The sequence below is a fragment of the Tursiops truncatus genome, chromosome 1, assembly GCF_011762595.2.
Source record: "Tursiops truncatus isolate mTurTru1 chromosome 1, mTurTru1.mat.Y, whole genome shotgun sequence".
Classification (NCBI taxonomy): Eukaryota; Metazoa; Chordata; class Mammalia; order Artiodactyla; family Delphinidae; genus Tursiops; species Tursiops truncatus.
The window spans coordinates 115,535,551-115,563,077 of NC_047034.1; the positions used below are offsets into that span (position 1 = coordinate 115,535,551).

At 38.4% G+C, this 27,527-nt stretch overlaps 1 protein-coding gene across 2 annotated transcripts in view; it reads right to left on the reverse strand.

The window, feature by feature from the left end:
• Nucleotides 1-880: 880 nt before the first annotated feature.
• The window catches only part of PTGFR (prostaglandin F receptor), a 58,947-nt gene continuing 32,300 nt past the window's right edge, over nucleotides 881-27,527 (reverse strand). For both annotated transcript variants that reach the window (XM_019920147.3, XM_073788005.1), the window contains exon 3: nucleotides 881-5,119. In XM_019920147.3, the coding sequence (XP_019775706.1) occupies nucleotides 4,829-5,119 (291 nt within the window). In that variant the 3' untranslated portion in view covers nucleotides 881-4,828. The remainder of the gene's footprint in view (nucleotides 5,120-27,527) is intronic.

Consider the following 27,527-nt stretch of genomic DNA (forward strand, 5'->3'; position numbering starts at 1 on the left):
CAAGTTTTTCACTTTTTATTCTATGGTGTTTTTTTTGTTTTTTTTTTTTGTCATCTAAAATTTCTATTAATTTCAAAAAGCTTGTGGAATATATAATAGCATTCATTCTGTCTTATCTTTATAGATTACAAGATTCTTAGGTGAATGAGACCTAAATGTTTTTAATCCCATGACGTTTCTAAATTAAAAAAAAAAATTTTTAAACCTGGTTCCAGTTTGAATGCCGTTAGAAAGGCAATAATGAAAAAAAATTACCTAATGTGGAAATCACTAGTGCTATCTACCAATTATTTTCAGTTCTCCTCCTGGACATTTTATAGTATTGCATTTACCTGCCCCGCTTGAAGTTAGTGAGGCCATATTACTTGCTTTGGCCAGAAATGTGTGAGCAAAAGTAATATGTATCACCTCCAGGTGTAAACTCTAAGAGCTAGTGCATGATTCACCAGGCTGTTGTTCCCTTTAGCACTGCAGACAGCAACATATAAGATGATGGCTGCTTTGTCCCCTGAGGTCTCTGAGTGGTTACGGTAAGCAGAGCTCCCCTTCTGAGTGGACAGCATCCACAGGTGAGATACAAACCTTTCTGGGTTTATGGCACTGAGATTTGCGGATTGCTTGTTATCACACGTATACTTGGGCCACTGTGTTTTGGAAATGATCAGATTCCCATCAGAATTATGACCTACCTGAAATGAGGCACAGGTAAAAGAAAGAAAGCAGATGTCACAGAAGAGTGGACAGGAAAGGGATAGCAAAAGGTAATAATGGAAAACAAGCTGAAATTCTTCCCGTCTAATAGCAGGTAAAAATGGAAGTTTAGGTAGGTTCAAGAGTTCCAAGTTTTATATGATCTTCCTAAAAATAACCACTCTTGATAAACATCAGTCCAAGTTTATTTTTTTAAAAATCATTTGTTTAAAGTTTTAAACTAGTCAAAGCACTAAAATTACATGAGTTGCATACTGATGGAAGCCACAAAATACACATATCACTCTTTACTCTCTTATACAATCCAACAAGTATGAAGAGAACAAAATACATTTATTCACATAACATTTCATCTGCTGTTAAAATATGTCAATAACAAGTTGAAGTCCAACACTATTCTTTACCAGGTGGTAAAATATTCTGACCTCCAGATGAAGAAGCAGGAAAATGTACACTCCCATCCTTTATATTCTCACCTTAGACAATGAATTTAGAGCAATAATGGTGATATAGGTGATGCTAGCAATAAGTTTCACAAAAAGTTCACACTTTATTTATTTAACAAATAATTTTATTTGGATTCTAAACTCAGATTAGCACAAAACTGAAGTAAGTTTTTCATTTTAAGACTGAAAATGATCAAAGAAGACCATCTGTTTTACAAGACAGATATATCTGTGTATATATGTGTGTGTGTGTGTGTGTGTGTGTGTGTGTGTGTGTGTTAACTTTTAAGTATTTTCCGCTTCAGCAATACAGATAGTTAGAAGCAACTTTCTACCTTTAGAAAAAATGTTTAAAGAACATATTTCTATCACCTAGCTAAAATCCATCAGCAAACAATCTAATGTTTTGGGGATACACTTACAGCTAATTATGAATCAGTGTTATCTGTCTCTGCATTCAGAAGCATAGAAACCCATGTGCTGTTGGGGGTTTTTTGGTCTCATTTTTTTTTAAATTCACTAACATCAGAAAAAGTCTGCTATTTTCAAGTAATTTGCCTAGAGTAATATAATTCCCCAGAAATAATTTGATCAAACTGCATGTGAAGTTGCCTAGCTACTACTTTATCCAATGAGAAGGGAAATTCAGTTACTCTGATGGTCTAATGATAAATTTTAAAATAGAGTGTAAAACTTCAAAACTGGTAAATGTGCTGAACACTATTTACTTCCAGTACTTTGAACAAATATATGAAAGTTATTGGTAGATGCTCCATTTATTATTTCGTATACAATAAATTGCCAGACTACACTGAAATACATATAATAACAGAAATAAAATTCTGAAGTCAGATATGCATATTGTTGTGTTCACTTTATTTCATTTTCTGTGGACAAAAAAAGCCTAACACAATGTAAACACACATATTCTTTGACTAATTTTTTTTCAATTTTTGGTGTTTATTTTTTGAGTTTAACAGCATCATAAAACCAATTTAGTTACCCTAAACCTATGCTCAGATAATAGAGATAACCCTTCCAGGTTATGCAGAGAATGACCACCCTGTCACTCCCCCAAATCTTGCATGCTAAGCTCATACTCTCCCACACATGGGCATGTCACAATATCTCCTCAATGCAGACACACATGGCCAGAATGACATAATGGCCAAGGGTCATGATATAGAGCAACAATTCTGTCATTTGAGTAGAAGCCACAAGGAGAAGAGGCCTAAAACTCTGAATGAGGGTTTCTCCTCCACATCTCTCCCAGATCAGGCTCTATGGGAGTGTTCGCTGCAGCATGCTACCCAGCCTGAGGAGAAAGGATGGAGCTTTGGTTCCTTGTGCCTCATCTCACAAAACACCAACACTCTCTCAAGCAACTGTAGGAAATACATATCTCCTCTAAACCATCTGCAAGTTCTTTCAGTCTTTAAGTGCTCCTAAAACACATGAGAACATTTATGTAATACAACAACGATAACAAACTGCAATGGTTTTTTTTTAAGTATATACACTGAAGATATATACATATATATATATATATATATATATATCTCTTAAAATAACCAGTATGTAATCGCCAGTTTAAAAATGCACAAAAACTTTGCACATCCATGCTCATTTGCACCAAGAAATTCTTTCCAGTTTTGGCAAGTATCAAGCACCTACTCAGTACTCTATATATGAGAATGACCTGCATTTGTATGATTCATCATTTACTGGTCATAAACTAAGAATATCATATGCCAGTGTGTATATGTATGTTGCCGTACTTTAAATTCATTGGAAAAAAAGATAGTTGTCTTTAAATCTTCACTGAGGCTGTTTTTTTTTTTTTAATTTATTTATTTATTTTTGGCTGCGTTGGATGTTCGTTGCTGTGCACGGGCCTTCTTTAGCTGTGGCGAGCGGGGGCTACTCTTCGTTGCGGTGCACGGGCTTCTCATTGCGGTGGCTTCTGTTCTTGCGGAGCACGGGCTCTAGGCGTGCGGACCTCAGCAGTTGTGGCACACAGGCTCAGTAGTTGTGGCGCACGGGCTTAGTTGCTCTGCAGCATGTGGGATCTTCCCGGACCAGGGCTTGAACCCATGTCCCCTGCATTGGCAGGCGGATTCTTAACCACTGCACCACCAGGGAAGCCCCAATTTCTTTTAATGTATTCATTAGAATTTACCAACAGTGACCAAAGTTAACAATAACTTCCAATGTAAATTACCAGTCAAAAGCAAAAATTTGTGAAAATAATAATTTAAGTCTAATTGAACTGCACAGATTTCCTAGAGAATCTAAAATCAGTCTCATGGGGAAGATTAATTTTAAAACAGACCCCAGTTAATGAAGGGACTCTTTCTACAGAAATGCATTTCCCTATTATAAAGCAGAACTAGCTACCCTATGCTGTGATAGACCCACGACATTTTGAATGATTACTAAAATTCTTTGGGCTAAGTTATACAAACAAGCAAAATTAAAGTTTAAAATATCACTGAGAAATTTGGGGAAAGATTTCAACCCTTGATCTCTTGGTTAGCCATTATAAGGGTCTCAAAATGCCTGCTAATTGCCAACCCTCTCCTCGGCACTGGTAGCACAGGCTTTAGAAGATGCCACATTACAGATTTAAGGAGCCCTCTTCAACTGAAATTTCTGATGTTCTTTGTGTGTGTGAGAGTGTGTGTGTGTGTATGTGTGTGTGTGTAAGTGGAAAGAACCACACTAGCTGCAGATGGTCTTTGAATATTATTCTCTAGAGGTTGTGTTTCTTTTGTTCCCTGACATAGAAATGACACTGTGTCAATGACTCTAAAAGTAAAGCGCATTTGCCAATGTTCTTTGCATCCATCACTTGGGGTTTAAGTTCTACTGGTTTGCATTATCCATGGCAGAGCTTCTTAGGAACTGCTATAATGCATGTCACCTATACACGTGCTCACAGAGCCTTTGTTTCTCTAAAAATTATTGACTACACACTAGAATTTTCAGAGGAAATGGTGATTACTTGAAAACTATGACTTAACAAGAATATCTTCAAACAACACTTGACCTCCATAATAATAAATGCAAGCAGTCATATCTGTCAAATATAACAAGGATAGGCTCATTCTAAACAGGCTCACAAGATCAGGCAAACTGACAGCCACACGTCACGTACGTGGAAGTCATTATAAAAAGCCACAACGAATCCACTGTGACATGACAACACACTAACTGAGGCTACATAATCTGGGGTAAAACAGACCAGATCAAAAGAGGGCACTCCGCTTCACTGTGCCTAGTCTATAAGGAACTGCTATAGAGCAGTGACAGCCCCAAACAGCCATTTCACTGCACAGGTAGTAGGCCAAGTAAATGCTACAGGCTTCAAGAGAGTTACTTGTTCCAAAAGCATCAATAACACAGATAAGCCCAAAATTGTTTTCAATTTGACTCCTGTGGCATTAGTTCATCACGTTTACCTCCAGTTGACAAAAACATGTGAAAATGCACAATTATACAGTTAATTTAACAAATTTCAAAAGCCAAATCTGACCAAAGTGCCCCCCAGACTATCTGGCTGAGGGTTGATTTTTCCAGTTAGGCTTTCTGTATTCATACCTTAACTGAAATATTGCCAAAACTTTCCTTAATTTGGTCCTAGACCTACACTGATTGACCATGCTACTGAACTAGGTGCTTGTTTGCTGAGTTACTTTCTCTGTAACTGGTGACTCAGAAATAGCAGCAACCTTTAAGGAATTTTTAATGGAGCTGAGCTCCCAAACATGTAAGCTGATGATATGTACTCCACAGCAGCGTCTGGTAAAGGTGTAGAGACTCTTAAGGACAGCCTTCCGTAGAAGAATATACACCCAGGGGTCTAAGATTTGATTCCATGTTGCCATTCGAAGAGTAAAAAGGGTTCTTTCACAGGCACCCATAAAATCTTGCCTATTCATTCCAATGCTGGCCATTGTCACCTGCAAAACAAAATACGGAAATCAGCTGAGAGACATTTTCTCAGTCCTATAGTTTTGTTTTGTTTTTTAACATCTTTATTGGAGTATAACTGCTTTACCTTGTTGTTTTAGTTGCTGCTGTATAACAGTGAATCAGCTCTACGTATACGTATATTCCCATATCCCCTCCCTCTTGCGTCTCCCTCCCACCCTCCCTATCCCACCCCTCTAGGTGGTCACAAAGCTCAGTCCTATAGTTTTTTAACTGAACAAACTGCTTTATGCTATTCATTTCACTTTCCACAAAGTGATGTTATTTTGCAAAATACTGAGAAAAAGAAATGAACAGTCACAGAAACATTGATGTAGACGTCTGAATCCTTTGAATTCAAACTGACATCAGAACTACAAAAATGATAACTTATCTGGCAAGTCAAATGTGCACAAATAGAATGACCCAAGAGAGGACAGACACTGATCCTAGCAACAGACCTTCTCTTACTTCTGGGAAGAGAAAATTCAAAGCCAACACACATTTGTAAATTTCAATGAAAAAACTAAAGTTTATTTATGCAAATAAAGTATAGATAAGCTAAAGTTTGGATAAACTATAGAGTTTTAAAAAAATTACTTAGCGCATCTGATACTAATTCGCACATGGTATGTTATATTGTTCTGGAATGTTACTTTTAAAATTTTCTGCTTGGTGACTACAATGATACTAATGTCTTCTCTTTCATATTCCCTTTCCTTCATCTCTTACCCTAGCCTTAACTTGGCTAAAATATTCCAAAATGCAATGGGATTTCCTAAGGGCTTTGAGGAAGTGGGTTCCCCTCTTCATTACCATTGAGACTTAACGATAACAATGTAGATTTTGGTCTCATGTGTCCATTTCCTGACCACTCATAATGTTAAAGAGATCATTTTGTAGAATAAGTTCCATAAATGATCCCAGCTATAGGTTAGAACTGGTCTAATCACTGAGCCCAGCTTTAACTTCTAAATGAACAACTGCAGAGCAAACAAGATATCTTTGAAAACACCTAGGATATAAAAACAAATAACAAATAAATGAACAAAAGTAAAACTGAAAACTTAAGGGAGACTTAGATTATTATGCCACCAGGATTAAGAGAAGATGTAAAAGCCTAAAACCCAAATGAAAAGAAAATCAAGTCTTCTTGGTCTTCCTGATGGGTCATTATCAAGAAGAAATATCTTAATTTGGCCTGGTGATACTGATGGTTGAAGGAAAAATGTCCCTTACCAAAACCTTCATTATCTACACAACAAAGTAGAAACTCCTTAATTGCCTTCTTGATGATGCATCTGAAATCCTCCTCTAAACCTCATCTCTCCTGCCAACACCCCCTGCTCCAACTGCTGTAAAGGCCTCATCTGTCCCAAATGCACCATTCCCTTCTGAACTTTGGCTTGTGTAAGTCTCTTCATTTTGAACTTCTACTCCCTCTTTCTCTGCCTGACAAACTCCTACCCATCCTTCAAACCCCATGTCAAAATGGGCTCACCTCCATGAAACTTTCCCCGACTTCACCGAGATGAATTAGCAAGTTGTGCTGCCCCAGCACCCTGTCTATACCCAGTTGTATCACTTGCCACACTGCCTGATAATTATGTATTATCCTGTATATCTATGATCATCTCTTCTTTTTATTTTTACTTCTAATATCTGGTACAAAGCTGATACCTAAGATGTTCTTAGTAAGTGTTGAATGAATAAAATTGTATTATTTTTTATTCATTGAGGCTATTTCTAGAAGCACAGCAGCTAGTCATCAGAGAAACATCTGCTCATCCATGACAGAGGTCTAATATTCTGAGGCTTAGAATGCTTCTAAAAGTTTTAACACAACACCATCCACTAGTAAAGGATTCCAAGGTGGTTTGTTGCCACTCAAAGGAACAAGATCTTGCAGTCCACACAGATTCTTTGGGAAATGGTTCTTTCCTTTATGGGTCCTTTTGTAGGGGAAAAATGTATCAAACACAGAGAAAATTAGTCCCCATACAGTAGTACCTGGGTCAGGTCCAGAGTCCTATATCCCTGCTCCCCAAGTTAGCCAGCAGGATTGAAGAAGTAAGCCTATATGAGCCCTGTTTCTCTCAGAAGAAAGCAGAACCAAGCCCCAGTTGGCTATCAGATTGAGATATTGGGTTGGCCAAAAGTTCGTTCAGGTTCTCCATAACATCTTAGAAGAAAACCTGAACAAACTTTTTGGCCAACCCAATATTTTCACTTCCTGTTTTTTCTTTACCCATCAAATATGTGTTGATTATCCGCTATGTGTCAGGAAATGTGCTAGGCACTGAGGACACAGTGGCAAACAGAGCAGACATTTCCTGCCCTTATGGAACTTAAAATCTATTTGCTGAGTTTGGGGAGGGTTTTTTTGGTTCAAGAATGAAAGAATCAATCTTCCTCTTGCCTCATGAATATTAAGTGAATGCATTTCCTATTTATGACTAGGTGTGTTCCTGGAGATTTCAGAGCCCAGCCAAGACATGGCTCTGTGTAGTCGGGAACAAAGATGCTTGGTGCAATTGCATGGAACAGCTGGGCCTAGTTTAGAAACAACCTGAAACTAACACAACATTGTTAATCAACTATACTCCAATATAAAATAAAAATTAAAAAAAAAACCCACCTGAATTACATGACACACACTTCTCTGACTTGACTCTCCTCCCTCCCTGCAAGCAGCAGTGTGGTCACCAGCCGTGAAAAGCCATTAGGTCCTCTGCTGAGGGCAGCCAGTACCCAGGCTTCTCTCCAGAACACCAGGGCAGTGGCCAGGCACTCCCTCTCTCTCCCTCCCTTGACCCCCAGCCCCAACCTGGAAGAGAGGTTGCTTTAGGGCCTAGCTTGGGAGAAGCACCAACCACTTACCCACCAGTAAAGATGTGAGTGGAGTATTCATGTAAAAGAAAGATCATAGTATATTGTTGACAATAGTATATTATTGAAAATTCAGGACAACCAAGTATGCAACAAAGGATAAATTATGGTAATTTCATGTAATGGGAAAAAATGAAAGCATTGATGTTTGTGATTCAGTCTTAATTTTTTTTAAAGCAAGTTACCAAACTTCGCCCTATGGCACGTGCGGCATCTTAGTTCCCCAACCAGAGATCGAACCCATGCCCCCTGCAGTGGAAGCAGAGTCTTAACCACTGGACTGCCAGGGAAGTCCCGCAAGTTACCAAACTGTATTCACTGTATGATCCCAATTTAAAAAAATAATAATAATTTTGTGCACGCATAGAAAAAAAACCTGGAGTGTATTTCAATATTTTCCTTTGTTAACTCCAGATAGTCGAACTACAGAGGATTTTGATTTTCTCCTTTGGTTTGTCTCTAATTTACTAATTTGTTGGATAGCTTGTGCATCGCTTTTGTAATCTGTATCTTTTCTTCCCATGTAATTTGTTGAAATATACAGGCATACCTTGTATTGTTGCTCTTTGCTTTATTGCGCTTTACAGATACTGCATTTTTTTCTTACAAATTAAAGGTTTGTGGTAACCTTGTGTTGTCAGATGATGGTCAGTATTTTTTTTCGCAATAAAGTATTTTTAATTAAGGTATGTACATTGTTTTGTTAGACATAATGCTATTGCACAGTTAATAGCCTACCGTATAGTGTAAATATAATTATGTATGCCTTGGGAAACCATAAGTTCATGATTCGTTTTATTGCGATATTCAGCTTATTGCAGTGGTCTGGAACCGAACTCACAATATCTCCAAGGTAAGCCTGTACTATGGTACTAAAGAATCAGAGCTATTGTTAATCATTTATGAATGTCTATGTGTATGTGAGAGAGGTGCTGCAGAATTGCTGGGGAATTTCAGCCCTGATAAGCCTGGTAGAAGGTTGGGAGTTGGGGTAAGAAGAGGAATGTCTACCATTTTCCCTAGGCTCCATCAACAGTCACCTCACAAGCCCTGAAAGCATTCTTCTCCAGCCAGCCCACCGGAACTTGGATTCCAGAGAGCCATGCACAGATTTTCATCACACACGCAGCCTTTCATCTAGTTTCCAAGAGCCACCCGACATGTAACTATTATGTGTTATTTTCTAAAATATCTTCCATTGGACCTTGGCAGGTTACAGTTGGTCATCTTTGTTTATGATTAGAATTCTAACTGAGAAGTGGAAAGGCCAAATGTTTGGATACTCTATGAAAAAATAAATAAATTAACCTGATACTTCTCAAGACACTCAACATTAAGACAATAGAGAAATAATGAAATCAAAGACGTGTATGGGCCAGAGTGTTTATGTCCATTGCTAGTTGCAAAGAGCAAAACAGGTGTTAAAATAAAATCTCCATTTATTTGGGCCCCATAGTACAATTATACCAACTGTTAAGGTCACCAAATTAATGCATCTACCAGGCTACTTTACTCACAGATAATAGAGCTCATGGTCACTCAAGTTTTAATCTGGAAGTTACTCCATCATCCCCTACCCTAAGTCTGTATATTTGTTGACTGGTATCAGCACTCCAGTGGCTGCTCACAATTCAAAGCAATGGTAAATTCAAGAATTATAATTCTGTTCCTTTGAGTAATCACGAAAGTAAATCAAGCCAGCATGAGTAGTTTGAGTGTCTACGATGTCCAGGCCTTGTGGTAGATGCTAGTGATGCAAAGAACAATATTTAGAGAAATCCCAACATATGATATATTTTGCTTCTTTATCTAGTTTTTACTTCTGTCTCTGCCACTAAAATATCATCTTTTAGGCATGTATTTTTATCTGGTTCTCTGCTGTATCCCCAGCACCTGGCACAGAGTAGGGCAGGTCAGTATTTGTTGAATGAATTAAATGAATGAAGTCCCTATGATGAGAGACTGACAAGAAAGCAAACAGTTATCATTTGTAAGTAATATAATAAAGACATATAAAGGGTACCGTAGGCAGAGCTATTTGCTGGTACATGATCACAGATGCAGTAATTAAAATAATGAGTTTTTGCAATTTTTCTAGTACATCAAAACTTCATTTACTCAGACTTCACTAATTTTGAATTTTGTTTCTGTTAGAGTTTGTATTTCTCCTTGGCACCATTTTTTAAGGAAATTTAAATGAATACATAATCAAAAAACCATTTCTGGTAGAATGTCCAACTTCTTTAGATACAAAGCCATTTTCTAGCATTTTATTAACATCTATTTTCATATGAACAATGTCTATGACAACTATACATGGTTCTCATCTAGTCACTAAAGCAGGTATTTTCACACATAGCTTTCATTTTTTTTTTTTTTTTTTTTTTTTTTTGCTGTACGCAGGCCTCTCACTGTTGTGGCCTCTCCCATTGCAGAGCACAGGCTCCGGACGCACAGGCTCAGCGGCCATGGCTCACGGGTCCAGCCGCTCCACGGCATGTGGGATCCTCCCAGACCGGGGCACGAACCCGTGTCCCCTGCATCAGCAGGTGGACTCTCAACCACTGCGCCACCAGGGAAGCCCCTCACACATAGCTTTCTTATTCCAAGAAGCAGACCATTCCTTTCCTCCTTTCTGTCATCATAAAAGACTCAGTTCAGGGACACTTTCTTTGGGGACTGAAAGCATACACAGAAGTACAGTTCACTGATTAGCAAGTTATTGTCCCTTATAGCATGGTCATCCAGAGACTGATCTTTAGGGTTGGCACTTGAATAACCACAGAGATGGGGGCTAATTGTGATTATGTGATTACAATCCAGTCTTACCAGATGATGACAATGGTCCATCTGGAAGCTTTACCAAGGAACCATTTCATTACACCTCCAAGTTTGAGAAGTTCAATCTATGTGTTAATTTGGATAACTAGTGAGTAAAGAACCAGGTATAGATGAATGATTTTTAAATGTCATAGCACCTATGAGTATTGCAAATTAGAAATTTCATTTCATTTTCATTTAAATTGCCTTAATGGCAATTTTGGAAAAGGTACATTATATAAATCACTGAATCCATCTCAATACAACAGGTAACTTTTAGAGTTTAATATATTTGTGGTGATTTAACTCTAGCATTTATTCTTAAAATAGAATATTTTATCTCTGCATCAGTGACTACAAGAACCTTGAGAAAAAAACTTACTCTAGTGTAACTCCCAAATAATAGATTTTTTTAAGTAACAAATTGAAATGTAGAGGCTCTAACAGGATATATCTTTCAACTATGAACTTTTCCCATACATGAATTTTATAAATTTCTACATTGTTGAATATAGAAGGTAATATTTCACTCATTTCCTATTTATTGAATACTCATTAAAATTAAGACAGTATTTGCACATGGTGAATGATTCAGAGATAAGTAAGACAGAAATATTATAGTGCAGGGAGAAACGGACAAAAACACGTGGTATTTCTTATACCACAACTCTAGAAGAGCTGTGAAATGTTGTCTACCCCTAAAGTCTACATCAGTGCTGCAAAATACAAACACTTGTACAATAATTTTTTTTTCTGTTTGATTTGTTGATAGAGGATTAACCAATGGTCCGATTGACAGCACATTTTTGTCTCTGCCTAAAGACATGGACAGTTACAAAGAGTGAGAAAACAGGGCATGCTATATGAAGATAACTCCCCCTAGAATGGGACTGTCCTAAACCATAATATTCTGTATGCATCTTTACTGCTTCGTGCCGGCTGAGGAAATCAGGTGCAAAATGAAGAGCGGGAAAAATTTTCAACTGAACAGTGCATAGAGAAGAAAAAAAGTATAATACTTGAAAGAACAAAATATTAATCTTTCTAGAGAAGGTTCATTTGTAGAATCCGTGTATTTTCATTTTCTATTCCGGTATCTTCTCCCAGGCCTGCACTTTTTTTGAGTCTGTTTAGAGGGAAAATTTATGCCATAACTCCTAGGAATAATCGTCCACATGGTCCCCTGCTGCTAGGCCTTACAAAAAAAACACAAGTTTTATATTTTTTTTCTGACACTTTTCAAAGGAATAAAATACATTTATCCCAGAATACAAAATATAACAAAAATTTTAAATAAATAAAATGTTTATACACACACACACACACATATACATATATATCACATGTGATTTCTTTAAGGAAAAAAATGTAGGAAATGTGAAATGAATACAATCAAAAGATATGTTCTACAAACCAAATAGAGATTGTATTGAGCTACAATGAGAGAAACTTACTCATAAATGAATGAGAACAAACTATACAGTTAAGAGAACATCTTTACTACAACTGCAGGCTCTATCATAGAACTGGACCACCATCAAAACGCAGGCCAGGGCTTCCCTGGTGGCGCAGTGGTTGCGAGTCCGCCTGCCGATGCAGGGGACGCGGGTTCGTGCCCCCGTCTGGGAGGATCCCACATGCCGCGGAGCAACTGGGCCCGTGAGCCATAGCCGCTGAGCCTGCGTGTCTGGAGCCTGTGCTCCGCAATAGGAGAGGCCACAGCAGTGAGAGGCCCGCGTACCGCAAAAAAAAAAAAAAAAAAAAAAAAAAAAAAAAAAAAACACAAAACACAGGCCAGCATCAGACCATAAGAACTGGTCATCCTGGCAGTTATGGGATCCTAAATCATGGGAAAGGCAGAAAGTCTCCTGTAAACCAGAGCAACATGCTATGCCACCTATGAGTAAAAGATACAGCCACAAATAATAACAACTAAAATTAGAACTGAGTACTGCCCTGTGCTAGGAAAGCTCTTTTTATGTATTAGGTCAAATAAACCTCACAATGACCTTATGACATATGTACTATTGTTATCTACACTTTACAGATAAGGGAACTATGGTTCAATAAGATAAAGGACAAGTCCATGTTAATGTCAGGGCCTGAGTGAAAGCATGTCCAGGGCTTGTCCTTCTAATTACTACACCAGACTGCCTAAGGGCCCTGCAATTTACTTGCTCAATATTCTTACCAAACTTCACTCAGGAGAGTAAACAAAGCTTCCTAGGGGGTGGGAGACACTGAGAGAGACACTTGCCTGAGGGAACAGAGCTCTCACGGCAACCAGGCCTAGAGAAGGTGGCCCGGTAATCTTCTGCTCCAGCCGACCTCTCAGTCCACCCTGAGGCAGTGGTGGGGATGGAAGAAGAAAGTGGGGCAGGACTGAAGCCCTGCTCCAGTTGTAAAAATGCCTGAAGAAGCCCTTCCCTTTTTCCCTTCAGATTAACACAGATATATCCAACTTGCCCCTATGAGAGGCCAAGAATAAGGCAGAGGCCATAAAACAAGGTTTAGGACTGATATCTCTGAGTCAGAGGGGTCCGAGGAACTATGCTAAAGTTTCTCGGCCCAAATCTAGTCATGAGCTACAGTAAATGATTATGTGATTTTGTGATCACTACCACTAAGACCTACGTTCATGTTTCAAAGAAAGCAAAAATATAATTTAATCCTGAGAGAAGGGAAAACAAAATGTGCTTCATTTATTATGTACACATGTACCTGTCTACATCACTTCACCTGAGAAGACAGAATCACAAAATCTTAGTGAACACGGAAAGTTTCCTTTATCTAGTCCAGTCTTCTCCACAAAGCACAGATCCCTTGCAGGTGTCCTTAAGTAACTAGTGGGAAAGACTCAGCACTACTCATGAGAGAATCTCTGCCATTTTAACTGTGTGAGTTGTTGAACATTCTCTATTTTCACAAGCTAAAATTTATTCTATGTATCTTAATTTTTCCTCTCCGGAGCATCATGGAATAAGTGCACATGTTTAATGTCAGCCTTTCACATACTTTAAAGATAACGCTGGTCTTATATTTTCTTCATTTCTTCAACTGCTTCCCATACAACACAGTTTGCAAACTCCTGGCTGTCTACCTCTTATACCCTAGTTTCATTCTTCCTTTTAAAAATTGCACTGGTCAGAAATAAAATTAACATTCTATAAATGGTCCAGTAAGTACAAAGCTCAACGGAACAGTCATTTCCTGTGATCTGGACAAACTACCTACCTGTGCTTCCAGGAGTATGTCAGCTAGTTTTTCCTTGGCATGCAGCCTATGAATGGATCCTAACTCCTAGCACATTATAGGAAATAAGCTTCTTAGTAATTGTACTCTTAGTGAATATGTAGAGTAAGATAACCTTCACTTTTCCCTGCTTGTTTCCAAATTATTCACACTTAGATATATGAATGTATAAATATACATCAATATATTCATACATCTAAATATATGCAGAGTTAGAGTCACAGATTTATGACTCTGTCAGTGGATTTACTTCATGGTATAAACATCCAGTTCCAGAGCCTCATATGTCAAACCTGAGGCAGCACCAATGCATACGCTCTTTGATCCACTTTGATGATGTCCCTCAAACCCACATCCTGTTCCCTCTTCAGTGTCTTATCACTTAAAAAACAGAACATTATATTACAGGCTCCTAACTGGTCTTCCAGACTCAACTTTTTTACTTATTCATTTATCTTATTTCAACTTCTTTATTCTTTTATCAAATATTTCATAAATGCCAAAAACATGTCATTTTCCTGTCCTTCCCTCACTGGGAATGACGTATCCTTCTATCCTTCCTACCCCATCTTCTCCAGGAAGCCTTCCCTAAGCTCTCTGTAGCTTGGTAATCTCTCATTCTAAATACGTTCCCATCATGTTTGGCACCACTTCATGAGCATTGACAGACATAGTATCAGCGTAATACGAAAAATATAATGAGATAATGTCAGTATATGTATAGTAGTCCTTCAATTATATTGTAAGTGTCTTGAGGATAGGAATTATGTCTTTCACTTTCTCAAATCCTTCTCCTCTACCTTACGCAGGACAATAGGGAAAAGACTCCCACAGCTTAGGTGAGAAAGACAAGAAGAAACAGGCAATTTCAAGAACAGAAGTTCAGAGATTTAAGCAGAAAGCAGGCCTGACAACCCCAGATCCAAGTCAAGGATACAAAGTGAAAAACAACAGACATAAAAGAAAGCTTATGTGGACATGTGTTTCAACGAATGCCTCAGATATTTCAGACCATTAAGTTTTAGTCTGCCCAAAAGTGCTTATTTACTTAAAGAGACATGGTTAATTACACTGAGTTTTAAATATTTAACTTTTTTAAGGTTAGAAATCAAACATCTCCCCAGAAATCTTTCCTGTCCTTAGGGAAGGGTCATAGTCTCTGGTCAAAACTGAGAATGATATGGGAGGGTGAAGAGGACAGATGCAGATGCAGAGATTTCCACTGGCCAGATCCCAGAAGGATTTGGGAGCTTGGAAATGGGAGGCAGGGGGAATGGGTGCATTCAAGGTGCTACAACAGAGACTTCTCTGTCTTAGAGGTTAAAAAGCTTGTACTGATTATCATACTAAGTGAAGTAAGTCAGACAGAGAAAGACAAATACCATATGATAGCACTTATATGTATGTAAAAGATGATACAAAAGAACTTATTTGCCAAACAGAAATAGAATCACAGACATAGAAAACAAACTTATAGTTATTAAAGGGGAAAAGGGGAGAGGGATAAATAGGGAATTTAGGATTAACAGATACACACTATACATAAAATAGATAAACAACAAGGACCTACTGTATAGCACAAGGAGCTATATTCAATATCTCGTAATAACCTATAATAGAGAAGAATCTGAAAAAAGAATATATATAAGAGTATATAACTGAATCACTTTGCTGTACACCTGAAATATTGTAAATCGACTATACTTCAATTTAAATCAATAAATAAACGCCAAAAATACAAACAAAAAAAAAAACATTGTATATCTATACAAGAAAGTACTGTAAGAAAAAAAAAAAGATGTGAGACACTCTTGATATATTCTAATAGGGCTGTCTCTGTGGCACATTGTTAAGGGTGAAAAAGCAAGGTGCAGGAAAGCATATATTACATTTTGTATGAAGGGGAAAATAATTTATACATATATTTATGTTTACCTGCATATTCATAAAATGTCTTTGGAAGAATAAATAAGAAACTAATATCAGTGGTTGCCCGTCAGGGATGGGACAAGAGTGAAAGAGACTTACCTTTTTAAAGTTTTTGAATTTGAACCAAATCAAAACATAATGCAAACAGTAATTCCAAAGGAGACAAAACAAACTGAAAAAGTCAAAATGAAAAACTTTTTTGAAACACTGATAAAATAATCTTTACCTTCATTCAGATAAATTGTATAATCTTTAAAAATTGTGAATCACTGTATTGTACACCTGTAACTTACATAATATTGTACATCAAGTATAACTCAAAGAAAAGATTTCAAAAATTGTCTAAAAATTTATCTCATTCTTTGAACAAGAATGTAATGTTTACTACCATTTAAAAAAAAAAGAGCGAGCTTGTGCCATTCTCGCACTTCCTACATAATAAGTTGTTAGATTCAACCACTGTTAAATCAAACTCACTGGTAATCAGTTTGATTTAATTTTAGAGAAGCCACCTACTGCTGGCCATTGGATATTCCTTTCAGTGTCTGACACCTCCAGTCACAAGAGTGGTACAGGAAGACTAGGCTCACCTAAGGTGGCTTGGGCATAGTAGGAATAATGGAATCCCAATCTGTCTTCAGTGGAGGGTAGAAAGGGAAAGGAAAAGTCATGTTGGCGCTAGATATATATTAACAAAACTCCCAACGGTAGTTACTATTTTTCTGATACTGCAGATAAGAAAACTAAATCACAAAGACATTAACTTGCCCAAGTTTGCACTGCTGGTAAATGGCAGAGGCAGGATTTAAATCCAAGTCTATCTGGCTTCAAAGCCTGTGATCCATTCCCAGTAATGAGACCAGTAGTGCTATGTTACGTTCATGAACAAGAAGATAAAAAGAAAATAACAATTAACATTTAGTGAGTAGTCACTATGTTCCAAGCACTGTTTTAACACTTTATACCTAATATTTTTAAACCTGTTAACTCTTTAAGGAAAGCAGTATTATCCCTATATTAAGATGAAGGAACTGAAGCACTGAGAAGTTAGGCAGTTTGCCCCAGGTCACCCAACTAAAATGTGGTGGAGTCAGGATTTGAGGAGTGGGAGATGGTGAATAAGGATTCATGTACTGGTCTCCCTGGCATTGGTAGGTCTCATTTTTAAATCTCTAGGTTTCTATTTCTGTCTGTCTATGTCTAGTTGTCTTTCTATCTGATTCTAGCACTCTCTCACCCGGTATTTCTATTAATATACTTTCACTAGTAACTTTTATTTAAGTCGGGAACATATGCTTATAAATGTATTGCTCCACATCTCTTGTGCCATAACAACAGATGCAACTGACAGGTAAGTCATATGAGTTGGGTACCAACTTAGGCTCAGAAGGACGGTTGTCAAAAAGCTGCAAGGGCAGAGGAGAGCTATTTATCCAGAAGGGAAAGGTATTTTTTTTTTAATATTAACTAATAGATGTAAAGTGATAGAATAGACAAAGCTCAGCATTGTGTTTTTTTTTTTCTTCTTCTTATCTACCCCATGATAAATGGCATGATTATCATTTTATTAGTCTCTTTCCTCTCATCCTTTTGACTGGTCTTCAAATACCCTTTTGAATCTTTTTTTAATCCACACTTCTAATTGTTATCCTTAGTCGATCATTTCTGTTCTTAGGCAACATTGAAAATAAAAAATGGGTAGGAAAAAAATTTTAAGTCTTAGAAAAAGAAAACGTGTATGAAAATATGTATGTTTCTTTATATGTCCTACCTTGTTATAAAAATGATTTGAGGCATTTTACTTTGAATTATGCTTTTAGCAGTATTGTAAACTCTGGTTTTTTCTAGCTATGAGTATCTACCTTAAACCCATAGTTAGGCTAAAGAAATATTGGTTATGCTCTAAACATTAGCAACGAGAGATGCATAAGATATTCTCACCCTAATCAAGAAATGTTTATCTAAAATGTCATGACTAAGATAATTATTAACAACTCACCTATGATTTAAAGAGAGAACAACTGGTTGGAAATCAATTGTAGTATTGGAGGTGCACTATTTGGGGAATAAAAGACTACTTTGACTGCTGGCAACACTGTTGTTCTTTTTTAACATCTTTATTGGGGTATAATTGCTTCACAATGGTGTGTTAGTTTCTGCTTTATAACAAAGTGAATTAGCTATACATATACATACATCCCCATATCTTCTCCCTCTTGCGTCTCCCTCCCACCCTCCTTATCCCACCCTTCTAGGTGGTCACAAAGCACCGATCTCCCTGTGCTATGTGGCTGCTTCCCACTAGCTGTCTATTTTACATTTGGTAGTGTATATATATCCATGCCACTCTCTCACTTTGTCCCAGCTTACCCTTCCCACTCCCTGTGTCCTCAAATCCATTCTGTACGTCTGTGTCTTTATTCCTGTCCTGCCCCTAAGTTCTTCAGAACTTTTTTTTTTTTTTAGATTCCGTATATATGGAATATATATATGGAATATATTAGCATATGGTATTTGTTTTTTTAGATTCCATATATATGGAATATATTAGCATACAGTATTTGTTTTTCTCTTTCTGACTTGCTCTGTTTGACAGACTCTAGGTCCATCCACTTCACTACAAATAATTCAATTTTGTTTCTTTTTATGGCTGAGTAATATTCCATTGTATATATGTGCCACATCTTCTTTATCCATTCATCTGTCAATGGACACTTAGTGGCAACACTGTTTTAATAGCAAAAGCAGACTGTAGCAGTAAGGTGTTTCAGGACAGATGTTAAGGTGTTTCAGTAAAACATCTGCCCTGAAACACATTATGTTTTTCCAAAGAGAAATTTCCTACAGGCAAAGTCGGTTTATTACTACAGAAGTTCGGAAGGATTTTCTAAAGCCTTCTCTAGGCTCTAGCACAATAATTTATTATGTAATGGGAATTTTTAATGAAATGAGTGTCCCTTTAAAGAGAAAAAACATCCACTATTTTTAAGAGAAAATCAGTCATTGAAAAAGGCAACCTAAGCCCACAGACAAAATGCAAAGGCTCTCAGCAACCTTATGGGTAAGTTTGTTACAGACTCTTTACAAATGAACAAATTGAGACACAGAACACATAACTAGGTAGAGTCTGGCTCAGGATTATAACCAATGTCTATTTAAATCTAAAGCATAATATGAGTATAGTTCAAAATGAAATCAACATATACTTCTGGTCAGGAAAAAAAATCAGGCCTCGCAGATTATCCAGTCAATTTAATTAATAATTCCATTTCATGGCAGCACTTGAGTCAGTCTGGTTGTTTGGTCACCAGGATAAGACAACTTGTTAATCATTGAGATTTCTTTTTTTACTTTCTGAACTTAATTCTCTGGAGAGATGTAGTTACACTTTTAATTTTTCTTTGGGGTATCTAAGTAGCAAACTGAAATTTGTCTTCCTTAGTTGTAAATCAGTGTATACACTAGCATTCTCTAGACAACAGTCTACTGGCCTAAATCCAAACAAATTCACTCCCATGTGAATTTTCAGCTGTTTCAACCGTTTCAGAAGCACATACCATGGCTCCAATAAACAGTAAATTCTATCAAGAAAAAGACTTTGTCTTGTGGACTCCTTTATCCCAAGTGCCTTGTTCAATGTGCGGTATGTAACAGGTGCTCAATAAATACCAAATGAAAGAATGAATGAGAAGAAATTTTATGGTCCATGGAGGTCACAAACCATGACTCTTATTTTACCCTGCGCTGGGCACATAGTGAGTGCCTAACTGTGAATTGGTATACAGTCTTCTCAGTAATGCAGAAAACCATCCCAATTTGCTGCAATGGCCACATCATATCATAAATAAATGAATAGCCAACACTCATCAAGTTCATGATACTTCTATGTTCAACATCCAATAGAAGCAGAATTAATGGGTTGTAGGGTTTGGGGAAAGGGGATCTTTTTAAATTTATTATTTTATTTTAGGTAAGAGACTCAGATATTTGAAGTGGTAAACTTAGACCTTAAAAGTTTGGCATAAGCATGTCATTGATGTGTCTCTTTGAAATGATTTTGGGAATGCAATTAAAATGACATTTTTGCATTCCATTAATCATCACTTCCTTAAGACCTCAGAAAGGCTGTCATTTACTGGTGTATTAGCATCATCGTCATCATCATCAAAAATTACAATAAATTCTTTTGTTAGTTCAAGATACAGTTAAGACTCAGAGGCCAGCAGTCATTGTCTAAAAACTAAACCATTTTACGACAATATGAAAAATTACTGCATTTATACCATTTAAACCTTTAATCCCATAGCTTTTTTAAAGTCAGAAAAATTCAACTTTTAGATAAAGCCAAAACTCTATATACAGTTACTAGGTTGAGTTGATGTTCTTTCTGAAATAAAGTACTGACTAGGGGACCTTCAAGATGGCAGAGGAGTAAGACGTGGAGATCACCTTCCTCCCCACAAATACATCGGAAATACATCTACATGTGGAACAGCTCCTACAGAACACCTACTGAACGCTGGCAGAAGACCTCAGACCTCCCAAAAGGCAAGAAACTCCCCACGTACCTGGGTAGGGCAAAAGAAAAAAGAATAAACAGAGACAAAAGGATAGGGACGGGACCTGCACCAGTGGGAGGGAGCTGTGAAGGATGAAAGGTTTCCACACACTAGAAGCCCTTTCGTGGGCGGACACTGCGGGTGGCAGACGGAGAAAGCTTCGGAGCCGCAGAGGAGAGCACAGCAACAGGGGTGCGGGGGGCAAAGCGGAGAGATTCCCGCATAGAGGCTCGGTGCCGACCGGCACTCACCAGCCCGAGAGGCTTGTCTGCTCACCTGCCGGGGCGGGTGGGGCTGGGAGCTGAGGCTTGGGCTTCGGTCGAAGCGCAGGGAGAGGACTGGGGTTGGCGGCGTAAACACAACCTGCAGGGGGTTAGTGCACCACAGCTAGCCGGGAGGGAGTCCGGGGAAAAGTCTGGACCTGCCGAAGAGGCAAGAGACTTTCTTCTTTGTTTCCTGGTGCGCGAGGAGAGGGGATTAAGAGCGCTGCTTAAGGGAGCTCCAGAGACAGGCGCGAGCCGCAGGTAAAAGCACGGACCCCAGAGACGGGCATAAGATACTAAGGCTGTAGCTGCCGCCACCAAGAAGCCTGTTTGCGAGCACAGGCCACTATCCACACCCCCGTTCCGGGGAGCCTGTGCAGCCCGCCACTGCCAGGGTCCCGCGATCCAGGGACAACTTCCCCGGGAGAACACACGGTGCGCCTCAGGCTGGTGCAACGTCACGCCGGCCTCTGCCGCCGCAGGCTTGCCCCGCATCCGCACCCCTCCCTCCCCCCGGCCTGAGTGAGCCAGAGCCCCTGAATCAACTACTTTAACCCCGTCTTGTCTGAGCAAAGAACAGGCGCCCTCGGGCAACCTACATGCAGAGGAGGGGGCTAATCCAAAGCTGAAGCCGAGGAGCTGTGCGAACAAAGAGAAAGGGAAATTTCTCCCAGCAGCCTCAGGAGCAGCGGATTAAATCTCCACAATGAACTTGATGTACCCTGCATCTCTGGAATACCTGAATAGACAACGAATCATCCCAAAATTGAGACAGTGGACTTTGGGAGCAACCATATATATTTTTCCTTTTTCTTTTTTTGTGAGTGTGTATGTGTATGCTTCTTTGTGTGATTTTGTCTGTATAGCTTCACTTTTCCCATTTGTCCTAGGGTTATGTCTGTCCTTTTTTATTTTTATTTTTTTAGTATAGTTTTTAGCGCTTGTTATCATTGCTGGATTTCTTTTCTGGTTTGTTTGCTCTCTTCTTTCTTTTTTCTTATTAATTTTTATTTTTTTAAATTTTTAATAATTATATTATATTTTTTATTTTAATTATTTTTTTCCTTCCTTCCTTCCTTCCTTCCTTCCTTCCTTCCTTCCTTCCTTCCTTCCTTCCTTCCTTTCTCCCTTTTTTTCTGAGCCATGTGGCTGACAGAGTCTTGGTGCTGCGACCGGGTGTCAGGCCTGAGCCTCTCAGGTGGGAGAGCCGAGTTCAGGACATTGGACCACCAGAGACCTCCCAGCTCCACATAATATCAAACGGGAAAAGCTCTTCCAGAGATCTCCATCTCAACACTAAGACCCAGCTCCACTCAACGACCAGCAAGCTCCAGTGCTGGACACCCTATGCCGAACAACTAGCAAGAGAGGAACACAACCCCACCCATCAGCAGAGAGGCTTCCTAAAATCATAATAAGGTCACAGACACCCCAAAATACACCACCAGACACGATCCTGCCCACCAGAAAGACAAGATCCAGCCTCATCCACCAGAACACAGGCACCAGTCCCTTCCACCAGGAAGCCTACACAACCCACTGAACCAATCTTAGCCACTAGGGGCAGACACAAAAACAACAGGGACTACAAACCTGCAGCCTGCAAAAAGGAGACCCCAAACACAGTAAGTTAAACAAAACGAAAAGACAGAGAGATATGCAGCAGGTGAAGGAGCAAAGTAAAAACCCACCAGACCAAACAAATGAAGAGGAAATAGGCAGTCTACCTGAAAAAAGAATTCAGAGTAATGAGAGTAAAGATGATCCAAAATCATGGAAATAAAATGGAGAAAACACGAGAAATGTTTAACAAGGATACAGAAGTACTAAACAGCAAACAAACAATGATGAACAACACAATAAATGAAATTAAAAATTCTCTAGAAGGAATCAGTAGCAGAATAACTGAGGCAGAAAAACGGATAAGAGACCTGGAAGATAAAATAGTGGAAACAACTACTGTAGAGCAGACTAAAGAAAAAAGAATGAAAAGAATTGAGGACAGTCTCAGAGACCTCTGGGACAACATTAAATGCACCAACATTCGAATTATAGGGGTCCCAGAAGGAGAAGAGAAAAAGAAAGGGACTGAGAAAATATTTGAAGGGATTATAGTTGAAAACTCCCCTAATATGGGAAAGGAAACAGTTAATCAAGTCCAGGAGGTGCAGAGAGCCCCATAGAGGATAAATCCAAAAAGAAACTTGCCAAGACACATAATAATCAAATTACAAAAAATTCAATACAAACAAAAGTATTAAAAGCAGCAAGGGAAAAACAACAAAAAACATACAAGGGAATCCGCATAAGGTTAACAGCTGACCTTTCAGCAGAAACTCTGCAAGCCAGAAAGGAGTGGCAGGACATATTTAAACTGATGAAAGGGAAAAACCTACAACCAAGATTACTCTACCCTGCAAGGATCTCATTCAGATTCGATGGAGAAATTAAAACCTTTACAGAGAAGCAAAAGCTAAGAGAATTCAGCACCACCAAACCAGCTTTAGAACAAATGCTAAAGGAACTTCTCTAGGCAGGAAACATAAGAGAACGAAAAGACCTATAATAACAAACCCCAAACAATTAAGAAAATGGTAATAGGAAATACATATCGATAATTACCTTAAATGTAAATGTATTAAATGCTCCAACCAAAAGACACAGACTGGCTGAATGGATACAAAAACAAGACCCATATATATGCTGTCTACAAGAGACCCACTTGAGACCTAGGGACACATACCGACTGAAAGTGAGGGGATGGAAAAAGATATTCCATGCAAATGGAAATCAAAAGAATGCTGGGGTAGCAATTCTCATATCAGACAAAATAGACTTTAAAACAATGACTATTACAAGAGACAAAGAAGGACACTACATAATGATCAAGGGATCAATCCGAGAAGAACATATAACAGCTGTAAATATTTATGCACCCAACATAGGAGCACCTCAATACATAAGGCAAATGTTAACAGCCATAAAAAGGGAAATCAACAGTAACACAATCATAGTGGGGGAATTTAACACCCCACTTTCACCAACGGAAAGATCATCCAAAATGAAAATAAATAAGGAAAAACAAGCTTTAAATGACACATTAAACAAGATGGACTTAATTGATATTTATAGGACATTCCATCCCAGAACAACAGAATACACTTTATTGTCAAGTGCTCGTAGAACATTCTCCAGGATAGATCATATCTTGAGTCACAAATCAAGCACTGGTAAAATTAAGAAAATTGGAATCATATCAAGTATCTTTTCCAACAATGCTATGAGACTACATATCAATTACAGGACAAAAAACTGTAAGAAATACAAACAAGTGGAGGCTAAACTATACATTACTTACTAACCAAGAGATCACTGAAAAAATCAAAGAGGAATTCAAGAAATACCTAGAAAAAATGACAATGAAAACACGATGACCCAAAACCTATGGGATGTAGCAAAAGCAGTTCTAAGAGGGAAGTTTATAGCAAAACATTCCTACCTCAAGAAACATCTCAAATAAACAGCCTAACCTTACATCTAAAGCAATTGGAGAAAGAAGAACAAAAAAACCCAAAGTTAGCAGAAGGGAAGAAATCATACAGATCAGATCAGAAATAAATGAAAAAGAAATGAAGGACACAATAGCAAAGATCAATAAAATGAAAAACTGGTTCTTTGAGAAGATAAACAAAATTGATAAACCATTAACCAGACTCTTCAAGAAAAAAAGGGAGAAGACTCAAATCAACAGAATTAGAAATGCAAAAGGAGAAGTAACAACTGACACTGCAGAAATACAAAGGATTATGAGAGATTACTCCAAGCAACTATATGCCAATAAAATGGACAACCCCGAAGAAATGGACAAATTCTTAGAAATGCACGACCTTCCAAGACTGAACCAGGAAGAAATAGAAAGTATAAACAGACCAATCACAAGCACTGAAATTGAGACTGTGATTAAAAATCTTCCAACAAACACAAGCCTAGGACCAGATGGCTTCCCAGGCGAATTCTGTCAAACATTTAGAGAAGAGCTAACACCTTTCCTTCTGAAACTCTTCCAAAATATAACAGAGGGAGGAACACTCCTAGACTCATTCTACAAGGCCACCATCACCCTGATACCAAACCCAGACAAAGATGTCACAAAGAAAGAAAACCACAGGCCAATACCAATGATGAACATAGTTGCAAAACTCCTCAACAAAATACTAGCAAACAGAATCCAACAGCACATTAAAATGATCATACCCCATGATCAAGTGGGGTTTTTCCCAGGAATGCAAGTATTCTTCAATATGCACAAATTAATCAATGAGATAAACCATATTAACAAATTGTAGGAGAAAAACTGTAGATCATCTCAATAGATGCAAGAGAAGCTTTTGACAAAATTCAACACCCATTTATGAGAAAAATCTTCCAGAAAGTAGGCATAGAGGGAACTTACCTCAACATAATAAAGGCCATAAATTACAAACCCACAGCTAACATCATTCTCAATGGTGAAAAACTGAAACCATTTCCACTAAGATCAAGAGCAAGACAAGGTTGCCCACTCTCACCACTATTTTTCAACATAGTTTTGGAAGTTTTAGCCACAGCAATCAGAGAAGAAAAATAAATAAAAGGAATCCAAATCGGAAAAGAAGAAGTAAAGCTGTCACTGTTTGCAGATGACATGATACTATACATAGAGAATCCTAAAGATGCCACCAGAAAGCTACTAGAGCTAATCAATGAATTTGGTAAAGTAGCAGGATACAAAATTAATGCGCTAAAATCTCTTGCATTCCCATACACTAATGATGAAAAATCTGAAAGAGAAATTAAGGAAACACTCCCATTTACCATTGCAACAAAAAGAATAAAATACCTAGGAATAAACCTACCTAAGGAGACAGAAGACCTGTATGCAGAAAACTATAAGACACTGATGAAAGAAATTAAAAATGACACAAACAGATGGAGAGATATACCATGTCCTTGGATTGGAGGAATCAACATTGTGAAAATGACTATACTACTCAAGGCAATCCACAGATTCAATGCAATCCCTATCAAACTACCAATGGCATTTTTCACAGACTACAACAAAAAATTTCACAATATGTATGGAAACACAAAAGACCCTGAATAGCCAAAGCAATCTTGAGAAAGAAACGTGGAGCTGGAGCAATCAGGTTCCTGGACTTCAGACTATACTATAAAGCTACGGTAATGAAGACAGTATGGTACTGGCACATAAACAGAAATATAGATCAATGGAACAGGGTAGAAAACCCAGAGATAAACCCACGCACATATGGTCACCTTATCTTTGATAAAAGAGGCAGGAATATACAGTGGAGAAAGACAGTCTCGTCAATAAGTGGTGCTGGGAAAACCAGACAGCTACATGTAAAAGAATGAAATTAGAACACTCCCTAACACCATACACAAAAATAAACTCAAAATGGATTAAAGACCTAAATGTAAGGCCAGACACTATCAAACTCTTAAAGGAAAACATAGGCAGAACACTCTATTACATAAATCACAGCAAAATCCTTTTTGACCCACCTCCTAGAGTAATGGAAATAAAAACAAAAATAAACAAATGGGACCTAATGAAACTTAAAAGCTTTTGCACAGCAAAGGAAACTATAAATAAGATGAAAAGACAACCCTCAGAATGGGAGAAAATATTTGCAAATGAAGGAACTGACAAAGGATTAATCTCCAAAATTTATAATCACCTCATGAAGCTCAATATCAAAAAAACAAACAACCCAATCCAAAAATGGGCAGAAGACCTAAATAGACATTACTCCAAAGGAGATATACAGATTGCCAACAAACACATGAAAGAGTGCTCAACATCACAAATCATTAGATAAATGCAAATCAAAACTACAATGAGGTTTCACCTCACACCAATCAGAATGGCCATCATCAGGCTTCCCTGGTGGCGCAGGCATTGAGAGTCCACCTACCGATGCAGGGGGCACAGGTTCGTGCCCTGGTCCAGGAAGATCCCACATGCCGCAGAGCGGCTAGGCCTGTGAGCCATGGCCGCTGAGCCTGTACATCCGGAGCCTGTGCTCCGCAACGGGAGAGGCCACAACAGTGAAAGGCCCGCGTACCGCAAAAAAAAAAAAAAAAAAAAAAAAAGAACAGCCATCATCAAGAAATCTACCGGGCTTCCCTGGTGGTGCAGTGGTTGAGAGTCTGCCTGCCGATGCAGGGGACACGGGTTCGTGCCCCGGTCCAGGAGGATCCCACATGCCGCAGAGCGGCTGGGCCCATGAGCCATGGCTGCTGAGCCTGTGCGTCAGGAACCTCTGCTCTGCAGCGGGAGAGGCCACAATGGTGAGAGGCCTGCGTACCGCAAAAAAAAAAAAAAAAAAAAAAAAAAAGAAATCTACCAACAATAAATGCTGGAAAAGGTGTGGAGAAAAGGGAACCCTCTTGCACTGTTAGTGGGAATGTAAATTGACATAGCCACTGTGGAGAACAGGTTCCTTAAAAAACTAAAAATAGAACTACCATACAACCCAGAAATCCCACTCCTGGGCATATACCCTGAGAAAACCATAATTCAAAAAGAGTCATGTACTACAATGTTCATTGCAGCTCTATTTACAATAGCCAGGACATGGAAGCAACCTAAGTGTCCATCGACAGATGAATGGATAAAGAAG